The sequence below is a fragment of the Lissotriton vulgaris genome, chromosome 11, assembly GCF_964263255.1.
Source record: "Lissotriton vulgaris chromosome 11, aLisVul1.2, whole genome shotgun sequence".
In the NCBI taxonomy this organism is placed as follows: Eukaryota; Metazoa; Chordata; class Amphibia; order Caudata; family Salamandridae; genus Lissotriton; species Lissotriton vulgaris.
Window position 1 is genome coordinate 778,255,392 of NC_141699.1, and position 24,183 is coordinate 778,279,574.

The 24,183-nt window shown below is 44.4% G+C and overlaps 1 protein-coding gene across 1 annotated transcript in view; it reads left to right on the top strand.

The window, feature by feature from the left end:
- The window catches only part of LOC147683491 (putative serine protease K12H4.7), a 599,324-nt gene that overhangs the window by 449,553 nt on the left and 125,588 nt on the right, over positions 1-24,183 (top strand). Inside the window, exon 6 of the mRNA XM_086943904.1 lies at positions 20,011-20,212. Coding sequence (XP_086800030.1) covers positions 20,011-20,212 — 202 coding nt within the window. The remainder of the gene's footprint in view (positions 1-20,010; positions 20,213-24,183) is intronic.

The window sequence follows — 24,183 nt, forward strand, 5'->3', positions numbered from 1 at the left end:
GTGGCATACTGTATTTTAATGTATGTTTAATTGATTCTTCAGTTACCCCTGATGAAGGGCCCATGGAGTCCCGAAATGCATTGGGTTGTTAATAAACTGCTTTGGATGAAATGTGCTTCAGTGCGTATTCTTGACAGAAGAGGCTTGGATGGCCCATCATGAATACAAGAAATTTTGGAAATCGGCATTTCCTTGCATGCAGACTTAAAAATGGTTCATAAAAAGGATTGAAGATGTTTAAATATGGATTACATAGGATTTAATGGATAATGAATACTTTGATCTGCATATGCAGCAGCGATTGTGTCATGGTTTGAGGCACTATTTTGTGTCCCAGCGTTGCGACTTGTTGTATCACGTGCCACTGGGGCTGGGCACGTTACCATTGAGCACGCTTTTGAGAAGCTTGGAACGATATAAGGAGTAACTTGATGTAAAAAATGGTGTGCAACCCACCCTCATATGCAGAATACTGCAAGGACGTAGACGAGTTGCCAGGCGTGAGAAAAAGATGGGACAGTAAGCAAGAAAAAACAAGCATTGGCTGCAGCAAAGCGGCCGCGAAAGTGAAAGTGAGAGTGATCGCGATCAAGCGGAGAAGTTTCAAAAGTGGCATTCTTTGGGGTGGGACACTTCTTTTGGCTTGCGGTTTTGGTTGGAGTGTGGTTGGTGTTTTTAAAGCGACCTGCAGAAGACAGAAAAAACGGGCTCACTAAAAGGTATTTAAAGCCTGGAGACACACAATTCACGCGTCATGACTCACGATTGCTGAAGAATACAGCAAGGACATAGACGAGTCGCTAGGCGTGAGAAAAAGACAGGACAGTAAGCAAAAAAAACAAGCATTGGCCACAGCAAAGTGGCTGCGAAAGTGAAAGTGATCGCGATCAAGCGCGGCAATGTGCTCAATGAGCATGACGAGTAAAGCCATATGGCGCCTCTGCTCGTAAGCATACGCTGGGCCAGACGAGACCTAAAAATGACACCAAGCAGAAGTCAACAGGCGCTCGTGACATGAGCTGCAAAATAGCTGGTTGTGGCCAGTTTATATGGTGTGGGTTGCTCTCAGTTCTCCAAAGTGCTTGTTTTGCTGGTCTGCTAGAACCACAGGTAATTACTGAATTTCAACATTTCACCTGCATAGTGGACAATTTCACTCCACAAACAGATGGAGGATAAAAGGGCAGATTTTGTCTTTTCACAATTTGGGTTGTTTGTTCTCCCAGGTCTACTACTAAAATAGCCATGGCTTTAATAATAAAAAATATGAACGCTTATATATGGTTATTTGACCTTATGAAGACATCATTGATTTCTGAAACCTTCTTCTGAGGCTATCTTGATGTACCGTTTCCAGGGCCCTTCCAAAAGGTAGTTCTGTGCTGACAATCGAATATCCGTATGTTCTGATTTAACAAGAGGATAACAAAGGCCAACAAATGTACAGACGTTGCTCTTTTTATACATGTTTTTGGACTGGAGCAAAACATTTGTGAGAAAATCCCAGGTATATTGGTGATGGACAGAGTTTCAAGTGTACTAGGGTTTTACCATGCAATGATTTGTGCATCAGAAAAGGCACTTTGGACTGGTACCATTCTTGGTGAGGACCTTGCTAACTTTTTAATATTACTTTCTAATGCTGACATCTATGTGAAGGAGTTAGGAAGTCTTCTGCTTATCTTCAGAAAGTACATCATCTTCTTGGGAGCACTTCCTTGATGGCTGTTAACCTCTCTCAAGATCTGCCTTACACTTATAAAATCAAATACACAAAGGAAAATGTATTTTATGCCTTTCAAATCTTTGAAAAGATACATTCATACAAAAAAACAGCACCAACATGAGCTTTCATCATACTATGTGTTCTGTAAATATCTCATGGAAATCTGGTCATGAGTAAATGCTAAATTTGTTTAAGATATGTAAAATGACTTGTTCAGCTATACTAGCGGAGAGTTCGTATGGTTGCCTCCTCCATTAGAAAATCTTCCAGCATTGGCGTCTGCTGCCAATCCAACCTTGGGGGGGGGGGGGGGGGGGTTGCAGCACAGGGGTTGAAGGGAGGGAATAATTAAAGGAAAATACACTTCTGTAGTAGGGGATCTCTGTTTATAGTCATAATCTGTGAATAGTCCCGCCCATGTGCGGGGACCCAGGAGCAGTCCGAATAGTCTCTTAAGTCATCTTCTTCTGCAGTCCTGCATAGACACTTAAGAGAAAATAAAAGACAAATAATGCAGCCTGCCATTAACCAGGCTACGTTGGCCAGCACTTCGTCCTGAAGTGAAAAGGATAGCCAAATAATATCATAAAATTTTACACATTTTACAGAGTTTCACCCCTTCACAAAAATCCTTTGCATGATAGAGAGGAAGGGTCAGGCAGACAAGCCTCATAGGCTACCATTATGTGTCTGGAAAAGGGATACCGTGCCTTTAAGGAACCCTCCAGAGACTCTCAGTATCCCATGATGCACAGCCAAAGGCAAGTTACTTCCAGTTCTTTTTTCCGGCTCCTGCTAGCAGGACCCTGGAGCATTGAGCTCTACCTTTTTGAGTATATCTTCAATTTGTGGCTATTTTCCAGTGAGAATTGTTTCGCTCGATGTCTGGGGTCTTCCTCTTCCAGTTGCTGTCTTTTTTGACCAATTTTACCACCTCTATCTTGTCGAAATGCCAGCTTTATTCGACAAGTGCCCTGAGTGAGATAGGAAGAAGGCCAAGTCAGACCCCCACAGAGTGTGCATACTCTGCCTGCTTCTCATGTACCTGACTCCTGTGATATGTGCCATTCTTTCTCCAGGAGGACTCTGCATGACAGGGAGAAGATCCGTCTGCAAGGCCTGGAGCAGAGGAGACATCAGGAAGCAGGTGGGACCTCTGGGCATGGAGGGACTCTATCTTCATCCTCTGCCCGTGCATCGGCCTCTGGGGGGCTCCCCAGTCAAAAACCATCACGGAAACGGCACTGGTCCCGGTCGACGTCGAGGGCTTCGGCGTCAAGAGGTATGACTACCATCTGTTCCCCGTCGACCCAGGGCTCTGGGTCGAAGCGACGCCGACGTTCAACGTTGAGGGGTAGGACATCGAGACCTCGGACGAGGTTGACGTCGAGGAATTCACCGGCGTCGACACACCATCGTCGTTGTGCTGAGTCCCGAAGAGGCAGGCGCTCTCCGTCGTTTGCCTTCAACATCGACACAAAGATAGACGTCGAGGAGACGAAGATCGGCGTCAAGACGATAGACGTCAAGACGATAGACGTCAAGAAGATAGACGTCAAGAAGATAGACGTCCAGAAGATAGACGTCAAGAAGATAGACGTCAAGAAGATAGACGTCAAGAAGATAGACGTCGAGGAGATAGACGTCAAGAAGATAGACGTCAAGAAGATAGACGTCAAGAAGATAGACGTCGAGGAGATAGACGTCGAGGAGATAGACGTCGAGGAGATAGACGTCGAGGAGATAGACGTCGAGGAGATAGACGTCGAGGAGATAGACGTCGAGGAGATAGACGTCGAGGAGATAGACGTCGAGGAGATAGACGTCGAGGAGATAGACGTCGAGGAGATAGACGTCGAGGAGATAGACGTCGAGGAGATAGACGTCGAGGAGATCGATGTCAAGGAAGGAAAAGTCGATGTCGAAGAAGTCTACTCCCCGGACGGGGTCTAGTGTGGTGAGCGTCTCTTCATCAGCGAGTTCTCGGTCGCGGCAGCGCCGGCGTTCCTCCTCAGGAGAGTGTACCTCTAGAGCATCTCCGAGGCTTGCTCGTAAGAAAAGGCGAGTACTTAGATCTCCGGACTCTGATTACTCGAGGACCTACTCGCCCTCAAGGCCTAGGACACCTACTCCACTACAGCAACTACCTCCTCCTCCACCTCCTCAGGAAGAAGTGCTGGCCAATGTAGCCTTGTTAATGTCAGACTGCATTATTTGTCTTTTATTTCCTCTTAAGTGTCTATGCAGGACTGCAGAAGAAGACGACTTAAGAAACTATTTTGATTGTTCTGGGGTCCCCGCACATGGACGGGACTATTTACAGATTGACTATAACAGAGTACCCCTACTACAGAACTGGCGTTACAGGTAAGAAACTACTCCTTATCTTTTGCTGGCGGCTGCCGCGATCTTCTGCTCCTGCGCCGTGCTGCTCCTCTGCTCCCGCACTCCAGTACCGAGGAGCACAGGCTCCCAGACTCTCCAAGCAATTCTAGCACTATTTAAATCGCCCTCACAGGGGTAAAATATGCCCAGCACCAAAGGGATTAACAGTACATAATAAAAATAGCAAACTTTAACATAAAACACATTTAAAGGTGCTCTAGAGCTGCGTTTGATAACGGAGTAATAATTAAGGCAAATAAAGACAAATGTCTTGTTACCAATGATTTTATTTGATTGTCTTTCAAAGTGCTATATAGTATTGTGTCCCGGCCTTTGCAGACTCCAAAAACAGCAACAAATGACCAGTATTTTTCTCTTGGAAAGATGGCAACCTTATTTGCATCCCAATAGTTTTTGGTGATCCTGAATCTGCATGGCAGGACCCCTCCTGTGCAGCAGCACCCCCTCACAGACACTGACAAGTGTCTTTCACAGATCATCAAGGGCTGAAAGAGAGAGGGTTTCTTGTTGTTCCTAAAGGCCTTCCCCTATTCCTGGCAGCTCAGCACATGCCTGCGAGGTCCAGGAGAGAAGTGCCCCTCCCCTCGCAGTTGTGGAGCATAGGTGCAAGGCCCAACTCAAAGGGAGGCACTGGCTCGAGGTCCCATGTTGGTGGGCTGAGCACGTGGCCCTGGGCAGCTGCCAATGCCTAGCGGCGGCCCTGAGAGAGTTTTCGATTTGTCAGACAGGAGGCTTAGAAGACCTGGGATGGGGAGAGGGTATCAGATGGAGTCTTCCTTGGTTTAGGCGTAGGTAGTTCTGTGTACTTACTCTCATAAACACCAAAGCACACCAAAGAAAAGTAATTATAGGGTTCCTTGATCAATTCAACATTGTCTGCAAAAAGTCCAAATTATTTAGTCCAATCTCATATGTGATATCTGAACATACAGTCCATAAAAGAATAGTCTGCATCCGGAGAAAGTGTTCAGTTACCCCTTTTTTATTCCATACACAAATGGCACCCGACGCACGTTTCACCCAGCAGGGCTTCCTCAAGTCTTATTTCGACTTTATATGTGTATAAAGTCAGTTAACATGCAGTTTTTCTCTGAAATCTTCCCTTTTAGTCTAATAGATCAGTCTTAGTGATGTCTATTGGGGTTGAAAAATCAGGCTCGTTTGTTCAAATATTGTAACACGAGGTCCATCCATATGAAAAGGGACCATATTAAGTCCTTTCGAAAATCACAGCACGCCCTTCTCCCAGCACTCCCAGGTGTAACCCAAAAAAAAGCTCTGTGTACTGACCATCAATAAGATCTTGGCATTGGTCATTTTTGAGATCTGGTTTATTTTAAGGTTTTGTGCTTGTCCTGGAGTTCAGATTTGGATCCAATAAGTTATTAGGATAATCCTTGCATTGTGCGAGTGGGCTCAGGTGAATGTTTTATTACTCTGGCAAAAAGCTCAGATTTTGCATTGCACATAAACATGCTACATGAAATGAGATGGTCCGCCTTGCACGTCGTTCGTAGCATCCTCTACGAAATCTTATGTTCCATCGGATCGGTAAATTAAAGATTGGAGGGGCGACGTGATGAACATATAAGATAAACCAGATTAGTACTGAATGTTTATAAGTAATTTAAAAACGAGGGGAATATTATAGTTTTTCTGTTACAGCATCGCATGTTTTTGAAATGCTTGGTTACCATTTTTAATGCGTAAATAATTGACAATAGTGCAAATTCTGTATGTATAGTGGCATACTGTATTTTAATGTATGTTTAATTGATTCTTCAGTTACCCCTGATGAAGGGCCCATGGAGTCCCGAAATGCATTGGGTTGTTAATAAACTGCTTTGGATGAAATGTGCTTCAGTGCGTATTCTTGACAGAAGAGGCTTGGATGGCCCATCATGAATACAAGAAATTTTGGAAATCGGCATTTCCTTGCATGCAGACTTAAAAATGGTTCATAAAAAGGATTGAAGATGTTTAAATATGGATTACATAGGATTTAATGGATAATGAATACTTTGATCTGCATATGCAGCAGCGATTGTGTCATGGTTTGAGGCACTATTTTGTGTCCCAGCGTTGCGACTTGTTGTATCACGTGCCACTGGGGCTGGGCACGTTACCATTGAGCACGCTTTTGAGAAGCTTGGAACGATATAAGGAGTAACTTGATGTAAAAAATGGTGTGCAACCCACCCTCATATGAAGAATACTGCAAGGACGTAGACGAGTTGCCAGGCGTGAGAAAAAGATGGGACAGTAAGCAAGAAAAAACAAGCATTGGCTGCAGCAAAGCGGCCGCGAAAGTGAAAGTGAGAGTGATCGCGATCAAGCGGAGAAGTTTCAAAAGTGGCATTCTTTGGGGTGGGACACTTCTTTTGGCTTGCGGTTTTGGTTGGAGTGTGGTTGGTGTTTTTAAAGCGACCTGCAGAAGACAGAAAAAACGGGCTCACTAAAAGGTATTTAAAGCCTGGAGACACACAATTCACGCGTCATGACTCACGATTGCTGAAGAATACAGCAAGGACATAGACGAGTCGCTAGGCGTGAGAAAAAGACAGGACAGTAAGCAAAAAAAAACAAGCATTGGCCACAGCAAAGTGGCTGCGAAAGTGAAAGTGATCGCGATCAAGCGCGGCAATGTGCTCAATGAGCATGACGAGTAAAGCCATATGGCGCCTCTGCTCGTAAGCATACGCTGGGCCAGACGAGACCTAAAAATGACACCAAGCAGAAGTCAACAGGCGCTCGTGACATGAGCTGCAAAATAGCTGGTTGTGGCCAGTTTATATGGTGTGGGTTGCTCTCAGTTCTCCAAAGTGCTTGTTTTGCTGGTCTGCTAGAACCACAGGTAATTACTGAATTTCAACATTTCACCTGCATAGTGGACAATTTCACTCCACAAACAGATGGAGGATAAAAGGGCAGATTTTGTCTTTTCACAATTTGGGTTGTTTGTTCTCCCAGGTCTACTACTAAAATAGCCATGGCTTTAATAATAAAAAATATGAACGCTTATATATGGTTATTTGACCTTATGAAGACATCATTGATTTCTGAAACCTTCTTCTGAGGCTATCTTGATGTACCGTTTCCAGGGCCCTTCCAAAAGGTAGTTCTGTGCTGACAATCGAATATCCGTATGTTCTGATTTAACAAGAGGATAACAAAGGCCAACAAATGTACAGACGTTGCTCTTTTTATACATGTTTTTGGACTGGAGCAAAACATTTGTGAGAAAATCCCAGGTATATTGGTGATGGACAGAGTTTCAAGTGTACTAGGGTTTTACCATGCAATGATTTGTGCATCAGAAAAGGCACTTTGGACTGGTACCATTCTTGGTGAGGACCTTGCTAACTTTTTAATATTACTTTCTAATGCTGACATCTATGTGAAGGAGTTAGGAAGTCTTCTGCTTATCTTCAGAAAGTACATCATCTTCTTGGGAGCACTTCCTTGATGGCTGTTAACCTCTCTCAAGATCTGCCTTACACTTATAAAATCAAATACACAAAGGAAAATGTATTTTATGCCTTTCAAATCTTTGAAAAGATACATTCATACAAAAAAACAGCACCAACATGAGCTTTCATCATACTATGTGTTCTGTAAATATCTCATGGAAATCTGGTCATGAGTAAATGCTAAATTTGTTTAAGATATGTAAAATGACTTGTTCAGCTATACTAGCGGAGAGTTCGTATGGTTGCCTCCTCCATTAGAAAATCTTCCAGCATTGGCGTCTGCTGCCAATCCAACCTTGGGGGGGGGGGGGGGGGGGGGGTTGCAGCACAGGGGTTGAAGGGAGGGAATAATTAAAGGAAAATACACTTCTGTAGTAGGGGATCTCTGTTTATAGTCATAATCTGTGAATAGTCCCGCCCATGTGCGGGGACCCAGGAGCAGTCAGAATAGTCTCTTAAGTCATCTTCTTCTGCAGTCCTGCATAGACACTTAAGAGAAAATAAAAGACAAATAATGCAGCCTGCCATTAACCAGGCTACGTTGGCCAGCACTTCGTCCTGAAGTGAAAAGGATAGCCAAATAATATCATAAAATTTTACACATTTTACAGAGTTTCACCCCTTCACAAAAATCCTTTGCATGATAGAGAGGAAGGGTCAGGCAGACAAGCCTCATAGGCTACCATTATGTGTCTGGAAAAGGGATACCGTGCCTTTAAGGAACCCTCCAGAGACTCTCAGTATCCCATGATGCACAGCCAAAGGCAAGTTACTTCCAGTTCTTTTTTCCGGCTCCTGCTAGCAGGACCCTGGAGCATTGAGCTCTACCTTTTTGAGTATATCTTCAATTTGTGGCTATTTTCCAGTGAGAATTGTTTCGCTCGATGTCTGGGGTCTTCCTCTTCCAGTTGCTGTCTTTTTTGACCAATTTTACCACCTCTATCTTGTCGAAATGCCAGCTTTATTCGACAAGTGCCCTGAGTGAGATAGGAAGAAGGCCAAGTCAGACCCCCACAGAGTGTGCATACTCTGCCTGCTTCTCATGTACCTGACTCCTGTGATATGTGCCATTCTTTCTCCAGGAGGACTCTGCATGACAGGGAGAAGATCCGTCTGCAAGGCCTGGAGCAGAGGAGACATCAGGAAGCAGGTGGGACCTCTGGGCATGGAGGGACTCTATCTTCATCCTCTGCCCGTGCATCGGCCTCTGGGGGGCTCCCCAGTCAAAAACCATCACGGAAACGGCACTGGTCCCGGTCGACGTCGAGGGCTTCGGCGTCAAGAGGTATGACTACCATCTGTTCCCCGTCGACCCAGGGCTCTGGGTCGAAGCGACGCCGACGTTCAACGTTGAGGGGTAGGACATCGAGACCTCGGACGAGGTTGACGTCGAGGAATTCACCGGCGTCGACACACCATCGTCGTTGTGCTGAGTCCCGAAGAGGCAGGCGCTCTCCGTCGTTTGCCTTCAACATCGACACAAAGATAGACGTCGAGGAGACGAAGATCGGCGTCAAGACGATAGACGTCAAGAAGATAGACGTCAAGAAGATAGACGTCAAGAAGATAGACGTCAAGAAGATAGACGTCAAGAAGATAGACGTCGAGAAGATAGACGTCGAGGAGATAGACGTCGAGGAGATAGACGTCGAGGAGATAGACGTCGAGGAGATAGACGTCGAGGAGATAGACGTCGAGGAGATAGACGTCGAGGAGATAGACGTCGAGGAGATAGACGTCGAGGAGATAGACGTCGAGGAGATAGACGTCGAGGAGATAGACGTCGAGGAGATAGACGTCGAGGAGATAGACGTCGAGGAGATAGACGTCGAGGAGATAGACGTCGAGGAGATAGACGTCGAGGAGATAGACGTCGAGGAGATAGACGTCGAGGAGATAGACGTCGAGGAGATAGACGTCGAGGAGATAGACGTCGAGGAGATAGACGTCGAGGATAGACGTCGAGGAGATAGACGTCGAGGAGATAGACGTCGAGGAGATAGACGTCGAGGAGATAGACGTCGAGGAGATAGACGTCGAGGAGATAGACGTCGAGGAGATAGACGTCGAGGAGATAGACGTCGAGGAGATAGACGTCGAGGAGATAGACGTCGAGGAGATAGACGTCGAGGAGATAGACGTCGAGGAGATAGACGTCGAGGAGATAGACGTCGAGGAGATAGACGTCGAGGAGATAGACGTCGAGGAGATAGACGTCGAGGAGATAGACGCCGAGGAGATAGACGTCGAGGAGATAGACGTCGAGGAGATAGACGTCGAGGAGATAGACGTCGAGGAGATAGACGTCGAGGAGATAGACGTCGAGGAGATAGACGTCGAGGAGATAGACGTCGAGGAGATAGACGTCGAGGAGATAGACGTCGAGGAGATAGACGTCGAGGAGATAGACGTCGAGGAGATAGACGTCGAGGAGATAGACGTCGAGGAGATAGACGTCGAGGAGATAGACGTCGAGGAGATAGACGTCGAGGAGATAGACGTCGAGGAGATAGACGTCGAGGAGATAGACGTCGAGGAGATAGACGTCGAGGAGATAGACGTCGAGGAGATAGACGTCGAGGAGATAGACGTCGAGGAGATAGACGTCGAGGAGATAGACGTCGAGGAGATCGACGTCTAGGAGATCGACGTCGAGGAGATCGATGTCAAGGAAGGAAAAGTCGATGTCGAAGAAGTCTACTCCCCGGACGGGGTCTAGTGTGGTGAGCGTCTCTTCATCAGCGAGTTCTCGGTCGCGGCAGCGCCGGCGTTCCTCCTCAGGAGAGTGTACCTCTAGAGCATCTCCGAGGCTTGCTCGTAAGAAAAGGCGAGTACATAGATCTCCGGACTCTGATTACTCGAGGACCTACTCGCCCTCAAGGCCTAGGACACCTACTCCACTACAGCAACTACCTCCTCCTCCACCTCCTCAGGAAGAAGTGCTGGCCAATGTAGCCTTGTTAATGTCAGACTGCATTATTTGTCTTTTATTTCCTCTTAAGTGTCTATGCAGGACTGCAGAAGAAGACGACTTAAGAAACTATTTTGATTGTTCTGGGGTCCCCGCACATGGACGGGACTATTTACAGATTGACTATAACAGAGTACCCCTACTACAGAACTGGCGTTACAGGTAAGAAACTACTCCTTATCTTTTGCTGGCGGCTGCCGCGATCTTCTGCTCCTGCGCCGTGCTGCTCCTCTGCTCCCGCACTCCAGTACCGAGGAGCACAGGCTCCCAGACTCTCCAAGCAATTCTAACACTGCTCTCCTGCTAGGACTCCCAGCATGAGAACATCAACAAGGAGTGCCCTGGGGATATCTCCAAGGAAGAGCCTGGAGATACCCAAGTACACGTCGGTTTGGCCAGCCGTGGATGGCTGGCCAAACCGACGTGCACACTTTCAGTGCCTACTACCACTCACCCCACCGCTGCTGACACGACATGGCCCCTCCCAGCCCCAGATTTGTGGATTAGGAGTCAAAAAAGTGACAATAAAATAGTTTTATTGTCATTTTATTTTTCTTATGCCTGCTGCGTTTCAGCAGTGGGGCTATGCCACTCAGCCATAGCGGAGGAGCCGCCTCTCACTGCCTACCAGACGTTTCTTCTGTCAGGAGATAGGAAGATGGAGTGTGTCAGTATGCACTAATTGCGAACTGTGGTAGTCCTTCAAATAGCACAAGAAAGACACACCTTTCTCTGCATGAATTTACCATAATTTCTCTCTCTGTCGGTGTCCTTTGATAGAGACTGAATGCAAAGGACTTGAGTATGGGAGTTGGCAGCTGTGTAGGCTGTTATGAACAGGGCACAAGTCCTAAAAAAAGAAGTGGGGGACGCTGTCACCGGAAGGGACGTCACAACAGGAAGTGACATCACGAAAGTGGCTTGCATCATTGTTAATAAGTTAATGCGGAGAGTGATTGAGGCCTCTATAACTGACTTAGGAGAACACACACTGAGCTTAGGTTTCTGGTTTTCTGAAGACTGAAACTTTAAACAATACCTAAAGCTCGCAAAAAAATTTGTGGGAGAGAATGGTTTATTGAAGTGACAGAACCCGTATGGGGCTGGTTGGTGCTCGCTGGGATGAGGCATGCCTGGAAACAAAGCCTAGCACTCCCACCGCCCCAGGAGTCCCAGGTCTGTTACGTCACAGCGCCACCCTATACCACTGGTCAGATCTAGCACAATGCGTCTTTGTACTCCCATAATCCTCTCCCGAGCTCGCGGCAGAGTGGGCGCCTTCATGTGGCCCTGGGGCCGAGCCCGGCTTTTAAGTGCCTTTGGAAGAACAACGTCATCCCAGAGAGGCCAAAAGGTGAAGGCCAGCTGTTTGGCAGGGGGGACGGCATCCACCCGGTAAAATAAGTGGGGGGACGCCGTCAACCCGCGTGGTACCCCGCTCGAGTCCTGGGTATGAAGCTAGAGGAAGGGTCACAATTCTGGAATACAAGATTGGCTACAGAAATTAGCTACATTTAGCAAGCATTACGTCATTTAGAAATGATTGAATAACTGGAGACTCTTGTCATCCAACTAGAACTTGTTTCCTGTTACCAATATCCTTGTATGTTAAACAGATAAGTTAGTCTAGTTATTACTAAGTATTTACAGTTTAAATTATGAAATTCATTTTCCAGCTGATGTATTCACAAACGTCTATTATTGAAATCAAGTTCATATTCAAAGGTGCCGAAAGAACAACAGGCATGAAGGGGTTCTGTGAAAGAAGGCAAATAAAGTTTTCAGCTGAGCCAGTCAGCGTTCTGGAAATTCGTTAAGGGGCCTTCAACAGGTTGGCACCGAACAGATCCTAAATGCATTGAGAATGAGCCCATTGGAATGCCTGTCTGTAGCAAATTTCATTTTAGATAAGATTGCATAAAACGCTACGCAAACTGGAAGAAGAACATCAGTGAAATGGGCATATAAGAGCCTGATCTGGAAATAATTCGAATTGTTTAAAGCTCGTAAGATCTATATCTTTTAAGGACCAGTATTGAGTATTTTATAGGTAACTCCCATAATCAAGCAAGCAACCAGGAGAGGTGAAATATTGTAATAAATGTTAGCACTTCCATGCAGAATCCTGTTCAGGAAAACTGCAGGATAAATACCCTATTAATTTCAAATTAGAGGTCTAGTTTCTTTTCTGGTTGCCAAAAAGGCTCCACATTTGGCAGTTTGGTGGCATAGTCTGTAACTGCTGCTGAAGTTGCACAACCACTAGCAAACAGAAGTTGTTTACTGTATCACCACTGTTTTAAACACATAAACACACCACCGAAACATAAAGTGGGATTCCCACACACAATTACATTTGGTATTCACATTGCCTTAATTACTGTTCTGAAATACACATTCCAGTGTTAAGCGCTCGAGTCTTAAGGGTTGGGGAATCGGGTGGATTCAATGGACACTTTTGAAGAGGTGACCTGTTACATCCACTGCTCTCATCCAAATTCCAACAGTGGGTGTATGGGTGCTGGAAATAGCCTAGCACCCAGCCAACATCAGGAGTCTGCATCTTGTGAACAACTGGTCATGATCCAACGTTTTAGTTGACTGGAGCATCCAAGGGATTTTGGACACCCACTGAGTCTCCTGTAGTATAAGTGGAAATGGAATTTTGTGGTGTGGTTCCAGTTGCATCATTAGACTGCGTGGAGAACAAGCCAAGGCCCCCATTCCCTGGTTGAGGGTAGAACCAGGACGCTCAAAACCAATCACAACTCTGCATTGCGGCGTTGTGATTTGTCAGCGGAGCCTGGCTTTTCTTCCAGGCTTCCTGTCCCACGAGGAGAGCATGAGCAAGGAGCAGAGATGGGGGACACCCCAGCAAGGTAGATGTATAATTTTATTTTTATTTTTTTGTTTTCCATTGTGCATCCTTATGCCCCCATCCACTTGCCCTGGCCCGCCACCCGCGAGTCATGATGGCCACCACTGCCAGGTGCAAGCAGTGTAAGTCTGAAAACCTTTTGTGAAGGTGATGGGTCAGATGTCTACTACACAGTCTAGGAACCACAATATGGAGACTGTGTATTGACTTTCAGTTCCAAAGTAAGAAATGAACAGACTGTTTGGGCTTGGAACTCCTCATTTCAGTCAAAACCTGTTACTATGGTTGGCTTTGCATCTCCGACTCCCAGTTAGCGAAAGTTGATGTTTACACCATCAGAAGGGTTGCAGAAATGTCATCTCTAATGATTGATTCAACAAACTCAGCCGTTTTTGCTTCTCTAGAGTAATACATGTAGATTTATTCTTAACCCCTTAATGGTTTAACTTCTGAGCACTGATTGTTCTCAGTTTGCTGCTTGGTTATCATGAAACAAGTCATTCCGTGTGTGTTGGTCTCGATTATGATGTTTATGGATGAGCTCCAGCTTTGCTCTTAAATACTGAATAGTATTGTATATTAGTATTGTAATATTACTAAAGTGTTTTTATTTTAATGCAAGCTATCCATTCGGAAGAGTGAGTATAAGGTTGAAGGAGGCGACAGTAGGTGGCTGTGAAATATAGAAAATTGGCTGCACAATCATATGATTTTCTTGGCCCACTGCAACTCTGCTTTTCTTAGTAGGAAAACAAAAACTCGGCATACCTCCAAATGGTAACGTTGTGTAGAATTTTCTAACTATAGTTTGTGCTTTAAATTCCTTTATCGGCTACACTTAAGTCTTTTGTGTGGTTTTGGAAAGCCTACATTATGGCACATTTCATGCAATTGTATTTGCTCATTATCATAAGGATGGAAGACGTTAATTCATGGCCTGAACTGTATCAAGAATGACAGTTAAAAATCTGAATATCTCGATCTTATCTCTTCAAACCAATGTCTTTGAGCTTCCGGGGGGGGGGGGCTATCATCTTGGAGTACAGTATAATCTATCAAAGCGTGCAACCATTTTCATGTAAAGACCGTTCTAGTAATGGAGTTAATTGACCTATTTGGTGGGTTCTTTAACAAGAATAAGGGCCCATACAACCTGTGACTTGTTTTTGGCATTTGTACAGGGTATGTCAGCCATTACCTCGGCTTTGTAACTCATTTAAAAGCTGCGTCTTGGTAGGGGTGCCATGGGACCCAATGCAAACAAGAAAATCTGCTCCCACTATCTATGGCACATGCTGGGAGTAAAAGCCATCTGTAACTGTGGTGCAGTGATCCCCTTGATTTCCTGACAGTGGTTCACCCTAGATCTGCTACACTTATGATCAATATGCCCCGGTTTGGGACTTGGGCATCCTTTGTGCATAGTTTGGGCATTTATCATTGGCTGTAGTCTTAGACCCTCATTACGAGTGACCTCTTAATTGCAGGCCCTCGTGCCAGCTCCCCCTGCTGCAGTTCTCCTGTCTAGTTTGCCCTCAGTCCACTACCCTCTGCTGCCTTAGGTTTGTGCCTCCTCAGCTAGTTTTCTGCTTATTTTCTGCTAGTTTTTCTGCCCACTTGTGCCCTCTATTTTTGCCTCTCTCAGCCTGTTCTGCCTGTTATTTTGCCACTTTCTGCTTGTTTCTGACCTTTATTTTGCCTCTTTCTGATCGTTTCTGACCGTTATTTTTCCTCGTTCTGCTAGTTTCTTCTCTCTTCTCGCTGTTTCCCCTCCTCCCACCACCCAGTGCCCCGCTCTCCCCAGGACCATTTTAATGGAGGCGGCAGTGTGACTCCATTGAGCATGCCCACGTCCCAGCTCCCCCTGCGACAGTTCTCCTTTCCAGCTTGCCTGCAGTCTGCTACCCTCTGCTACCTTAGGTTTGTGTCTTCTCTGATCATTTTGTGCTATCTTTTCTGCTCCCTTTCTGCCCTCTATTTTTGCCTCTCTCAGCTCATCCTGCCCTTTATTTCGCCTCTTTCTGCTCCTTTCCGACCTCTATTTTGCCTCTTTCTTTTCATTTTGACCTATGTTTTTCCTCTTTTTGCTTGTTTCTGACCTGGATCTTCGACGGAGTTGTTGCATTCATAGGGCCCCGATACTCCTAAGACTGACAGTGCTGCGCTATACGAATGGTGATTGATGATGGGAATTGCGTGATCTTCAGTGTCTTTCAGTTGTTGAAGAAATCTTAAGTCTCTAAATGACGATTCTGGGGGGAAATGAAATATTGCCCAGGGTATCCAAGTTGGGATTACTAATTCCCTCTGTAATTTCTTATTTCAGAGGGGAATTCGAGAATAGTTCCATGTTAAGTTATCATACTGTGACACTTAATGCTGAAAAGCAGAGGAGCAGAATATATGGTAGTCCTTAAGTGATTCATCAATTACTCTTATATAACCTTCTAAAAATGGTAACCCACCACTCCCAAGCCAGAGTGTTTCTTGGAGCTGAGAAGACATTAGACGACTGCCTGAAAGAATTCCTTTCTGCCTGGAAACTGACTGAGGAGTCAACACCCATTGAATATGTGCCGCTGAAAATGTACCTTCAGAACTAGAGGAACAAAGACAAAAATGGGCCATGTCTGACTGGGAGTGCCTGCTGCTGTGGGCTGCCTTTTCTACACTCTGGAAAGAGGAGCGGGATCCATCAGGATAAACTGCACCCAACTTCAAGTAAATAATTAAGACCACTGCTAACTAGTGTGTGTTCCTCTTGGAAATGGGACCCTTGAACCCTTGGCTTGACATCCAGAGAGTCCTGTTTATTTGGAGATATTTGGAGCAGCACTGAAGACGTTTCAGAACTATTGAAAAAGTTGAGACGGGAAGAAATTTCTACTCTGGGTGACCAGATGCTATATATCCTTGATAAAGCCATAACTTTGGCAGGTGGGTAAGATATGCTGGTTTGGTCTGCTCTGCTCAGTGACTGAGCCTTTAGCTGTAACCTTTTAGACTCCAGCAAGACAATGAACGCAAGGTAATTCTTTTGCAGAGCCATACTGCTGCCTTGCAGCTTTCAGCCTTGATCCACTGATGAATTTCAACCTCAAGAAAGGTTTCAACATTCCAGTGAAAGCGGGAAAAGGTGGGGCGATAAATTGTGTTTCAAAAAATGCAGTCTTGGCAGCTGACGTTTCCAGAAATGTGTGCATCAACATTTGAGGCTATTTGGAGCAGCACTGAAGACGTTTCAGAACTATTGAAAAAGTTGAGACGGGAAGAAATTTCTTCTCTGGGTGACCAGGTGCTATATATCCTTGATAAAGCTATAACTTTGGCAGGTAAGCAAGATATCCTGTTTTGGCCTACTCTGCTCAGTGACTGAGCATTTTGCTGTAACTTTTTAGACTCCAGCAGGACAATGAACGCAAGGTAATTCTTTTGTGGAGCCATGCTGCGCTGCCGGTTTTAGCCTTGATCCACTGATGAATTTCAACCTCAAGAAAGGTTTCAACATTCCAGTGAAAGCGGGAAAAGGTGGGACGATAAATGGTTTTTAAAAAAAATGCAGTCTTGGCAGCTGACGTTTTACAGAACTTCGCACATCAAAACTTGAGGCTATTTAAGCACCACAAAATCTGACCATGGAGATACCTGTCCAGCCACAGTTCTGCACCTTGCCCGCTAATAGAACACAAAAACATGGCCTATGTAAAACATTTGACCTGGGAAAACAGCTAGGCATTGCCCAGCCTCACTCTATCGCAAGGTAGACATAGACTTCATACCTCCTGGCAAATTTGCCCCATTGAGATGCATTGGAATTTTGGTTCCTAAAGCTTTTCTGAGGGCACCTTTCAATAGTTTCAAATTCAAATCAGTGCATTACATTTGTGATGTGTGCCATACAAATATTCAATGTTCCATATCGCCCCAGCCTATTTTGGCTCACGTTTTTTAAATTTAATAAATTGCTTTTTTTTAAATTTCATTTTTAACCTAAATTGATGCGGGAATTTTTGTGTATATTATTTACATGTAAAGCTGTTTTGGTATTGCTGTATATGTGCCACAGACATTTTTTTCAGAGTACAGCTTGGCTGATTGTGTCAAGCTACCAAACATAAGCTTAGAATTCCTCATAACAACCTGCTTTCATTATTACCATCTTGAAAGTTTTGAAAGTGTGGAAGCTCATTCACAGCTCATATCTCCACCCCTCGGTCTAACTTAATTACCAGTCTGGATTCATACAGTGAGGCACTGACAGGAAGAGTCTTCATAAATAAAAAATTTCAAAGCATGTATTCCCTGGGAAAACCTGCTTCCTATACATTTCCCTGTCTATGGGTGTGTATCAGACAACAATTAGGTTTGAGAAGTATGTGTAAGGTTTTACTCTCAGCTTCCCTTTCCATATACCACAATACTTGAGTAGGGTTACCTTATTTTGTTGGATCCTATTACAATCCACAAGACAGAATGTTGCGTTTCCACTATCTCACTCGGTGTAGGATTGTTCGCCCAGGTAAATCAGTGACAATCACTGTGCCCTGGCGGGATATATTTAAAGGTCCTTACCCACAAGCCCCACCTATGACGTGCTTCATCATCGGACCCTCGTCCTGCTCACCTAGTGTGGGGGAAAGGCTCAACACATTTGAAGGTGGAGTTTTTTGGCTTTTTGGTTCCAGGGATTGTGAGAAGAAATTAAAATTGCTTTGCGGATCCTACTACGTTTTGTGGTTGGTCCACCTGCAAGGTTTTAAGCAGTGCAATGTCATTGGGGGGTAGTGACCCTATACATCTGAGGCACAAATCATGGTGAGGGGTCTTAGTCTTTTTGCAATAGAAAACCTGCACACCTATACTCCTATATATTCTCCTTTTGTTTTACTTAATTTGGTGATATCAATCTAACCAATTGGTGCAACCCTGCGTGTACCTGACTGGCCCCTGTCAGGTCTGCAATGTAACCACAAAATTCTTTAAACCCAATGTGTTTAAGTGCTGGGATGCACTGTTTAACTTGCCCTATAAGGTGCTTTATGTTATAAGCAAGAATCTTTTTTTATAAATAACTTTAAATCAACTTTTACAAATTTTCACCATATGCACATTGTGTTTAAAGAGTTTTGAGCGGTCTTAGTCCCCATGAAAAAGTTCAGGGGAGGTGTAATCACAGGCTTGTGCTTTAGTGACTGTCCCACAAAACAATTAACATGATATTAAAGGGTTGGGAAATACTTTCTTAGGTAGAGCCTGTACAAGGATTATGGTCCTAAATGACATCTGCATTATTGAGGTAAACAGTATTGCCCTATTGACAACATATATGCCCTGGTGGAGGAACCTGAACAAACCTTTCAGTGGGTGCGTGCAGCCAATCCTAACCTGTTGGGAGGACAGTGGCTGCTTCTCCACTGTGACGGAAGAGAGTCTTCCTACTGCTTTTAAGCAGTGCAAAGTATGATAATAACTTCGAGTTATCATTTTATGCTTTGTGCTGCTATGTGGGTGGGGCTGCTCTGCTCAGGGCAGGGGAGGAGTGGTTTGCCCACTCCCAAGTGCGCAATGACTATTTGGTCGGCCCTTTTGGGCCAACCTAACCAGTCATGCGCCCTTTCCCTGTTCGCCATGCAGGCTGCATTACACCCTGCATCGAGAAAATGCCCCCCCCCCCACCCAGCCCATGGGGAGCGCCATGTCATGGTGTCATTGCAGAGCTGTGATTGGTCAGTGGGGCCTGGCTGTGCTTCCTGTTCCTCTAGTCAAGACGAGGCGAGCAGAAGAAGAGACGCGGGGCCTGGCAGCAGGGTACGTTTATTTTTTCTTGTTGTGCGAGATATGCCTCCCCCCCCACCTCCCCATGACACCCTGCCGCCGCACCACCCGCAAGCCATGCCGGATGCAACTGTGGTAGGATGTAGTCAGTATGGACCTGAAGGGGTAGAATATGTGCCAATAGCTCTGATAAGTCCACTAGATAGGCCACCGGTAGTAAATTCTACTCTCTATTCAGCTACAAAATTTCTCCAACAAGGGGAGATGTTGTTTTCACTGTGGACCGAAGAGCTACCGGAATCCATGTTTTGAATTGACTGGTTAGGTGGGCTGCAATGTACTTGTCAATATCTCTGTAAGGCTTGCGCCTTCATGAATTATTGTAATGTTTGTTCTTCTAACCGGTTGCACTCTTGAAAAAAGTAAAGGTTAACACTGATACATTGTTCTTTTTTTCATTTATCTTTTAGTTTCAGTGGTGATATCTAGATTAGTCTTTTTGTAATACAAGATACCACTGAAAATGTAACTTTATTACACATTTCATGCATCTCATTAGTTCTAACAGGACCAGGTGTGTGGCAACAAGGGCCAAGGATGTAATTGCTTACATAAGGTTTATTTTATTGTGAGTTTAAAGCCATTCTATACAGTACCGGTGAGTTCCAATTTTTGAGCACCTAATAGGATTTAAGATTGCCCTTCCTGCAGCACTGTGAAACATTCCACTCAACTACTTAGGCTTCAAGGTATTCTGTATTTGAGAATTGTCTGTTTTTCACAGGGTGTGAAGTGGACCAACATTACCATCCAGGTGGTGTGTGATGTGATGGCAAATGTAACTCTTGGGACACCATACCAAAGATATGCAAAAGTTGTTCATTTGATGCAGCAGGCATTGGAGTCAAAATGTGTGGATGCCAGCTACAAGAAGTATGTGCATGATATGACTGACCCAACGTGGGAAGGGCCAGCAGCCATTGCAGGTAAATGTATCTCTTGAATTATTGTAAATGCCTCACATCAGTGCTCCTTATCTTTTGACCATTTTAGGCACCCAACTTTTGGGAGTCGTCAGAGAATCCAATACATTTCTTTTCAAAAATTGAAATATCTTTGCCAAGCAATGTTTTAGAAGTCACAGAATAAAAACAACGTAGATATGAGTAATAATGACTAGAGGAAAAAAATTCTCAGCAGAGTTTCAAATTAATCAAATTGTAGACCTAAAATAAAGCAGTGCAAAGTTGGAGTTGGAGTTGGAGTGCCTTTCGATGCAAAGGGAAAATACGAAAATGATCTGTCCCATGGCTATGCATTTAAGTTAGAACAAGTTAAAGAAAATGTTATTGAAAGTTAATCAATTTGCAGAAAATATATTATTAAACAGACTGCAAGCACATTTTGAAGGCATTTAGGCAAGCCAAGCTGTATAATGCAACAAATGTGCATGGAGACTCCATATACAACACAGGAAAAGTGTAACTTTCAAGGATTGGATTTTATTGAAAACAATTTGAGATGTTTATGAAATAATTCCCCCTGGCATCGTAGGGGAAGGATAGTGGCTTGTTGCTTTGGGTTTTAGCTCAGGTTTCCCAATCCACGACAGAAAGGGCCAACAATCAAAACAGAGCATATTCTTGAAATGTCTTGGTTAGCGAATTTAGAATGTAACACATGCTGTCGCAGCTCTAATAGGGCACAAAGGTCAGCAACTGAAAAAGCAAATTAATTAAAAGACTACCTAATGTATTAGCAAAACACATTTTAGAAAAGCACTATGTTTATTTAGTTCCACCAGTATCAATTCAAGAAAAAGTAGTTTTGACTGAAATCAAAAGGAGGGGAGCTGTTAAAATAGTAATTGAAAATTGATTTAGTGCTAAGGAAAACGTTTTTTTTTAATTTTTGTAAACCTTGTTAATGGTGCTGTGCATCTTTTGAGTGAGATCGGTGTAAAAAGTTAGGCTGGTATACTAGTGATTAGGGTCAGGCTGGCATGAGCTTATTGTTGTAGGTCAGATCTCTGCATTAATTCTGATTGTGTCTAGTGAAGTGTCCAAGAAATTGTAAGCCATTGAAAAAATGGGGTCTAACCCAGAGAAAGTCAAGGACCTGGGTATCTAACGGTATAGTGAACAAGGTGGTCCTAGACATAATTTAGTCAAAACATTAAATGTAGCGCTTTTTTTATTTTTTATTTTGTACATGACTTAATCCTGAAAAACAAAAAGAAGAAGAAAGCATACAAACAGCCAAATGTGTATCTAATATTAACAGTACCCAAAGTAATTCTGAACACAGTTATCTGGTGCAACATGAATTTGCAATTTATTTACATTATATATACAATTTTGAGACAGTAAAGATTGGGAAATTGTAAGGGCACAAATTATGGTGAAGTGTGTTGGTCTCAATGAGAATAATCGGAGGGGGCCAGAATCATATACTTGACTTTAATGATTGCCCGACAAAACAATTTCCATAATGCGTGGGGGGTCCTCACACCTCGGAAATCTTCAGACATTCTGCCTTATGACCAAGGCTCAGCACTGCACTTCTCCTATCCAGCAGGTATGTGCCAGAGTCTCCCTGACGTACCTATCTGTACAAGGCATCAGCATGCAAGCTGTCTGTTTCAATGAGCTAGTTAGTGTCCTTCCTCCCTGCTCGTCATTTCCTCCTTAACTCCAATGCTGGTAGCTCTTTACAGACTTTCTCACTTAGTTCTTCCAACAGCAGGCAAGCTAGGCCCAAGCAGTCACTAAACTTCCTCAGTAACCCTGGTGGTAGATATGAAAGGAGACTTTACAATCTCTGGTGGTTTGTTGAGTTCTTGATTGACCCTGTGCACTAGAGAATGGCTCTCCTTCTTCATGTCCAATGATCCAAGGGTGCAATGTTCCACAAACCACTAAAAGATCTGTAGGTACTTTTCCAGTTTTTTTATAGGAAGAAGTGTAATGCTATTGGCACACTTTCAGACTCTTTAAGAGACTAGTCTGAACTTTTCATATGCTTGTATAGAATTACTTTTTCAGTAGCCTATCATTACCAGTCATTTTAAAGGATTTATTTTCGGGCTGCTAAACTGACACAGCACATATTCAGAGGAATCCAGAATGTCTCTGGACTTCAGTTCCTGTTAAGGTCTTACTAGTGTCCTTTTCGAAGACATGTAGAACTGTCAGTGCAACAAAGAAAGAGTACCTCCATGCTCCAAAACAGCAGTCGTTTCTTTTCACTAAGTGGACAATAGTCACTATTGTCCATTTAGCACAAAGAAAAGACTGCTGGCTTGGAGCCTGCTGGCTCGGAATTGTCCAAATACAATTCACCCCTATATGGGATATTCTAGGTCTCAAACAAGGCCCTGGATATATTCATGTAGGCTACATTTACAATCCGGTTATTTTGCTTGACCAAGTAATGTAGAGTTTGCCTTGTCTTAGCTCAGATGTTTTTTAGGTTGAAGTCTACCAGATAGCGCAGCAGTTGGGTTTGCTAAAAACATCTTGGGGATAGTCTGAAAGCTTCCCTGGGAATGCATTCCACCCTTTGCTTACCAGTGCCATTGTGGTTGATGGCTTTATATATTCTAGGCTGTCCAGGTTCAGTCCATCCCTCCTAATGAGCAAAGCCTTTTCAAACACCCTCTCTTTGTTTTCTCTCACGAGTGCTCCTTTCGCCAAACGGGCCTGTGTATCTTGGTCTCATCTTGTCACGTTTGCTGTGCTTTTAACACTGGCGTAACGAACATTGAGGGGACCTCCCTGCACGGTATGAAGAGGGGCCCCTTCGGGCTCAATCAGGAGCTCTCTGGCCAGAGTATAGTGCCAAGGGGGGCCCCTGGAGCTTGGGGCCCACCGCACCGCGGGGGCTGCAGGTGCCTGCGTTAGGCCCCTGGCTTTCAAAGACCGAGGACACATTTAATGGGCCACCAGGGGTAGCAGCTGTGACCCATGGCTTTCCTCCTGCGACCCTCAGCACTGCAATGCGACCACCGGACAGTATCTAACTGTTTCTTGGAAAAGAATCATTCATTGTTCCAAGTGGTGTGGATCGTCTCCGTGCCTCCCGCTGCCCCAGAGCTTGTGGAGAGAGGAAGAAAGAAATACCGGGGAGAGTAAAAAAGAGAGAGGATGTAAGGGTAAAAGGCTTTGAGGTGAAATAAAGGTAAAAAAACGAAAGGAATAAGACACTACAGAGAGAAGGGTGAGAGATCAAGAGACAAAGAGGAGGATGTATGTTTGAGAGAGACAAAGAGGGAAAAAAGAGACACCAATAATACTACGACATAGACAAGTGACAAGGGACAGACAAAGGAGTAGGAGAGGAGGGAGATCGGCGAAATAGAGTAGAACAAGCGACAGAACAGGTGGGAAGGGGAGATCAGTGATAGAGGGGAAAACATGTTTCATAAGGAGATCAGTGAGAAAGACATTTAAGATAGACCGGATGGGTGAAAAAACGTCAACAACAGCTGAGAAAGACGTGACAGATAATAGAAAAGTTAGACAGATCACAAATAGCTGAGGGGAGGGTGACGGCATGCAAAACTCACAACATCACTTCATGTGATGTCATTGAGGTCAAATCAAAACATGTGATGTCACTTCCGCTACCCCTGGCCTTTTGGCAAATCGACGCCCATGCATTTTAGGCTCTGTCTTCCAGGGAGCTTAGTGTTTACTTTTCATTCTCTGACTGCCAAGTGAGAAAAATTTATGTTGCAATCTTCCTGGATAGTGGGGTAAAGGGAAGGGTTTTGTCTAGCATACATCAACATTTAAATGAACTGTACAAGTATTTCAGAATATATCAGCATTAGCAAAGTAGAAATTAGGCACATTTTTTGATAATTCTGAAGTGTACTTAAATATGTTCGAAACAAATCAATACTCTAGATGATGCCATTTCCACACTTTAGCCTTTGTGTGCTTTATAGTTTTAT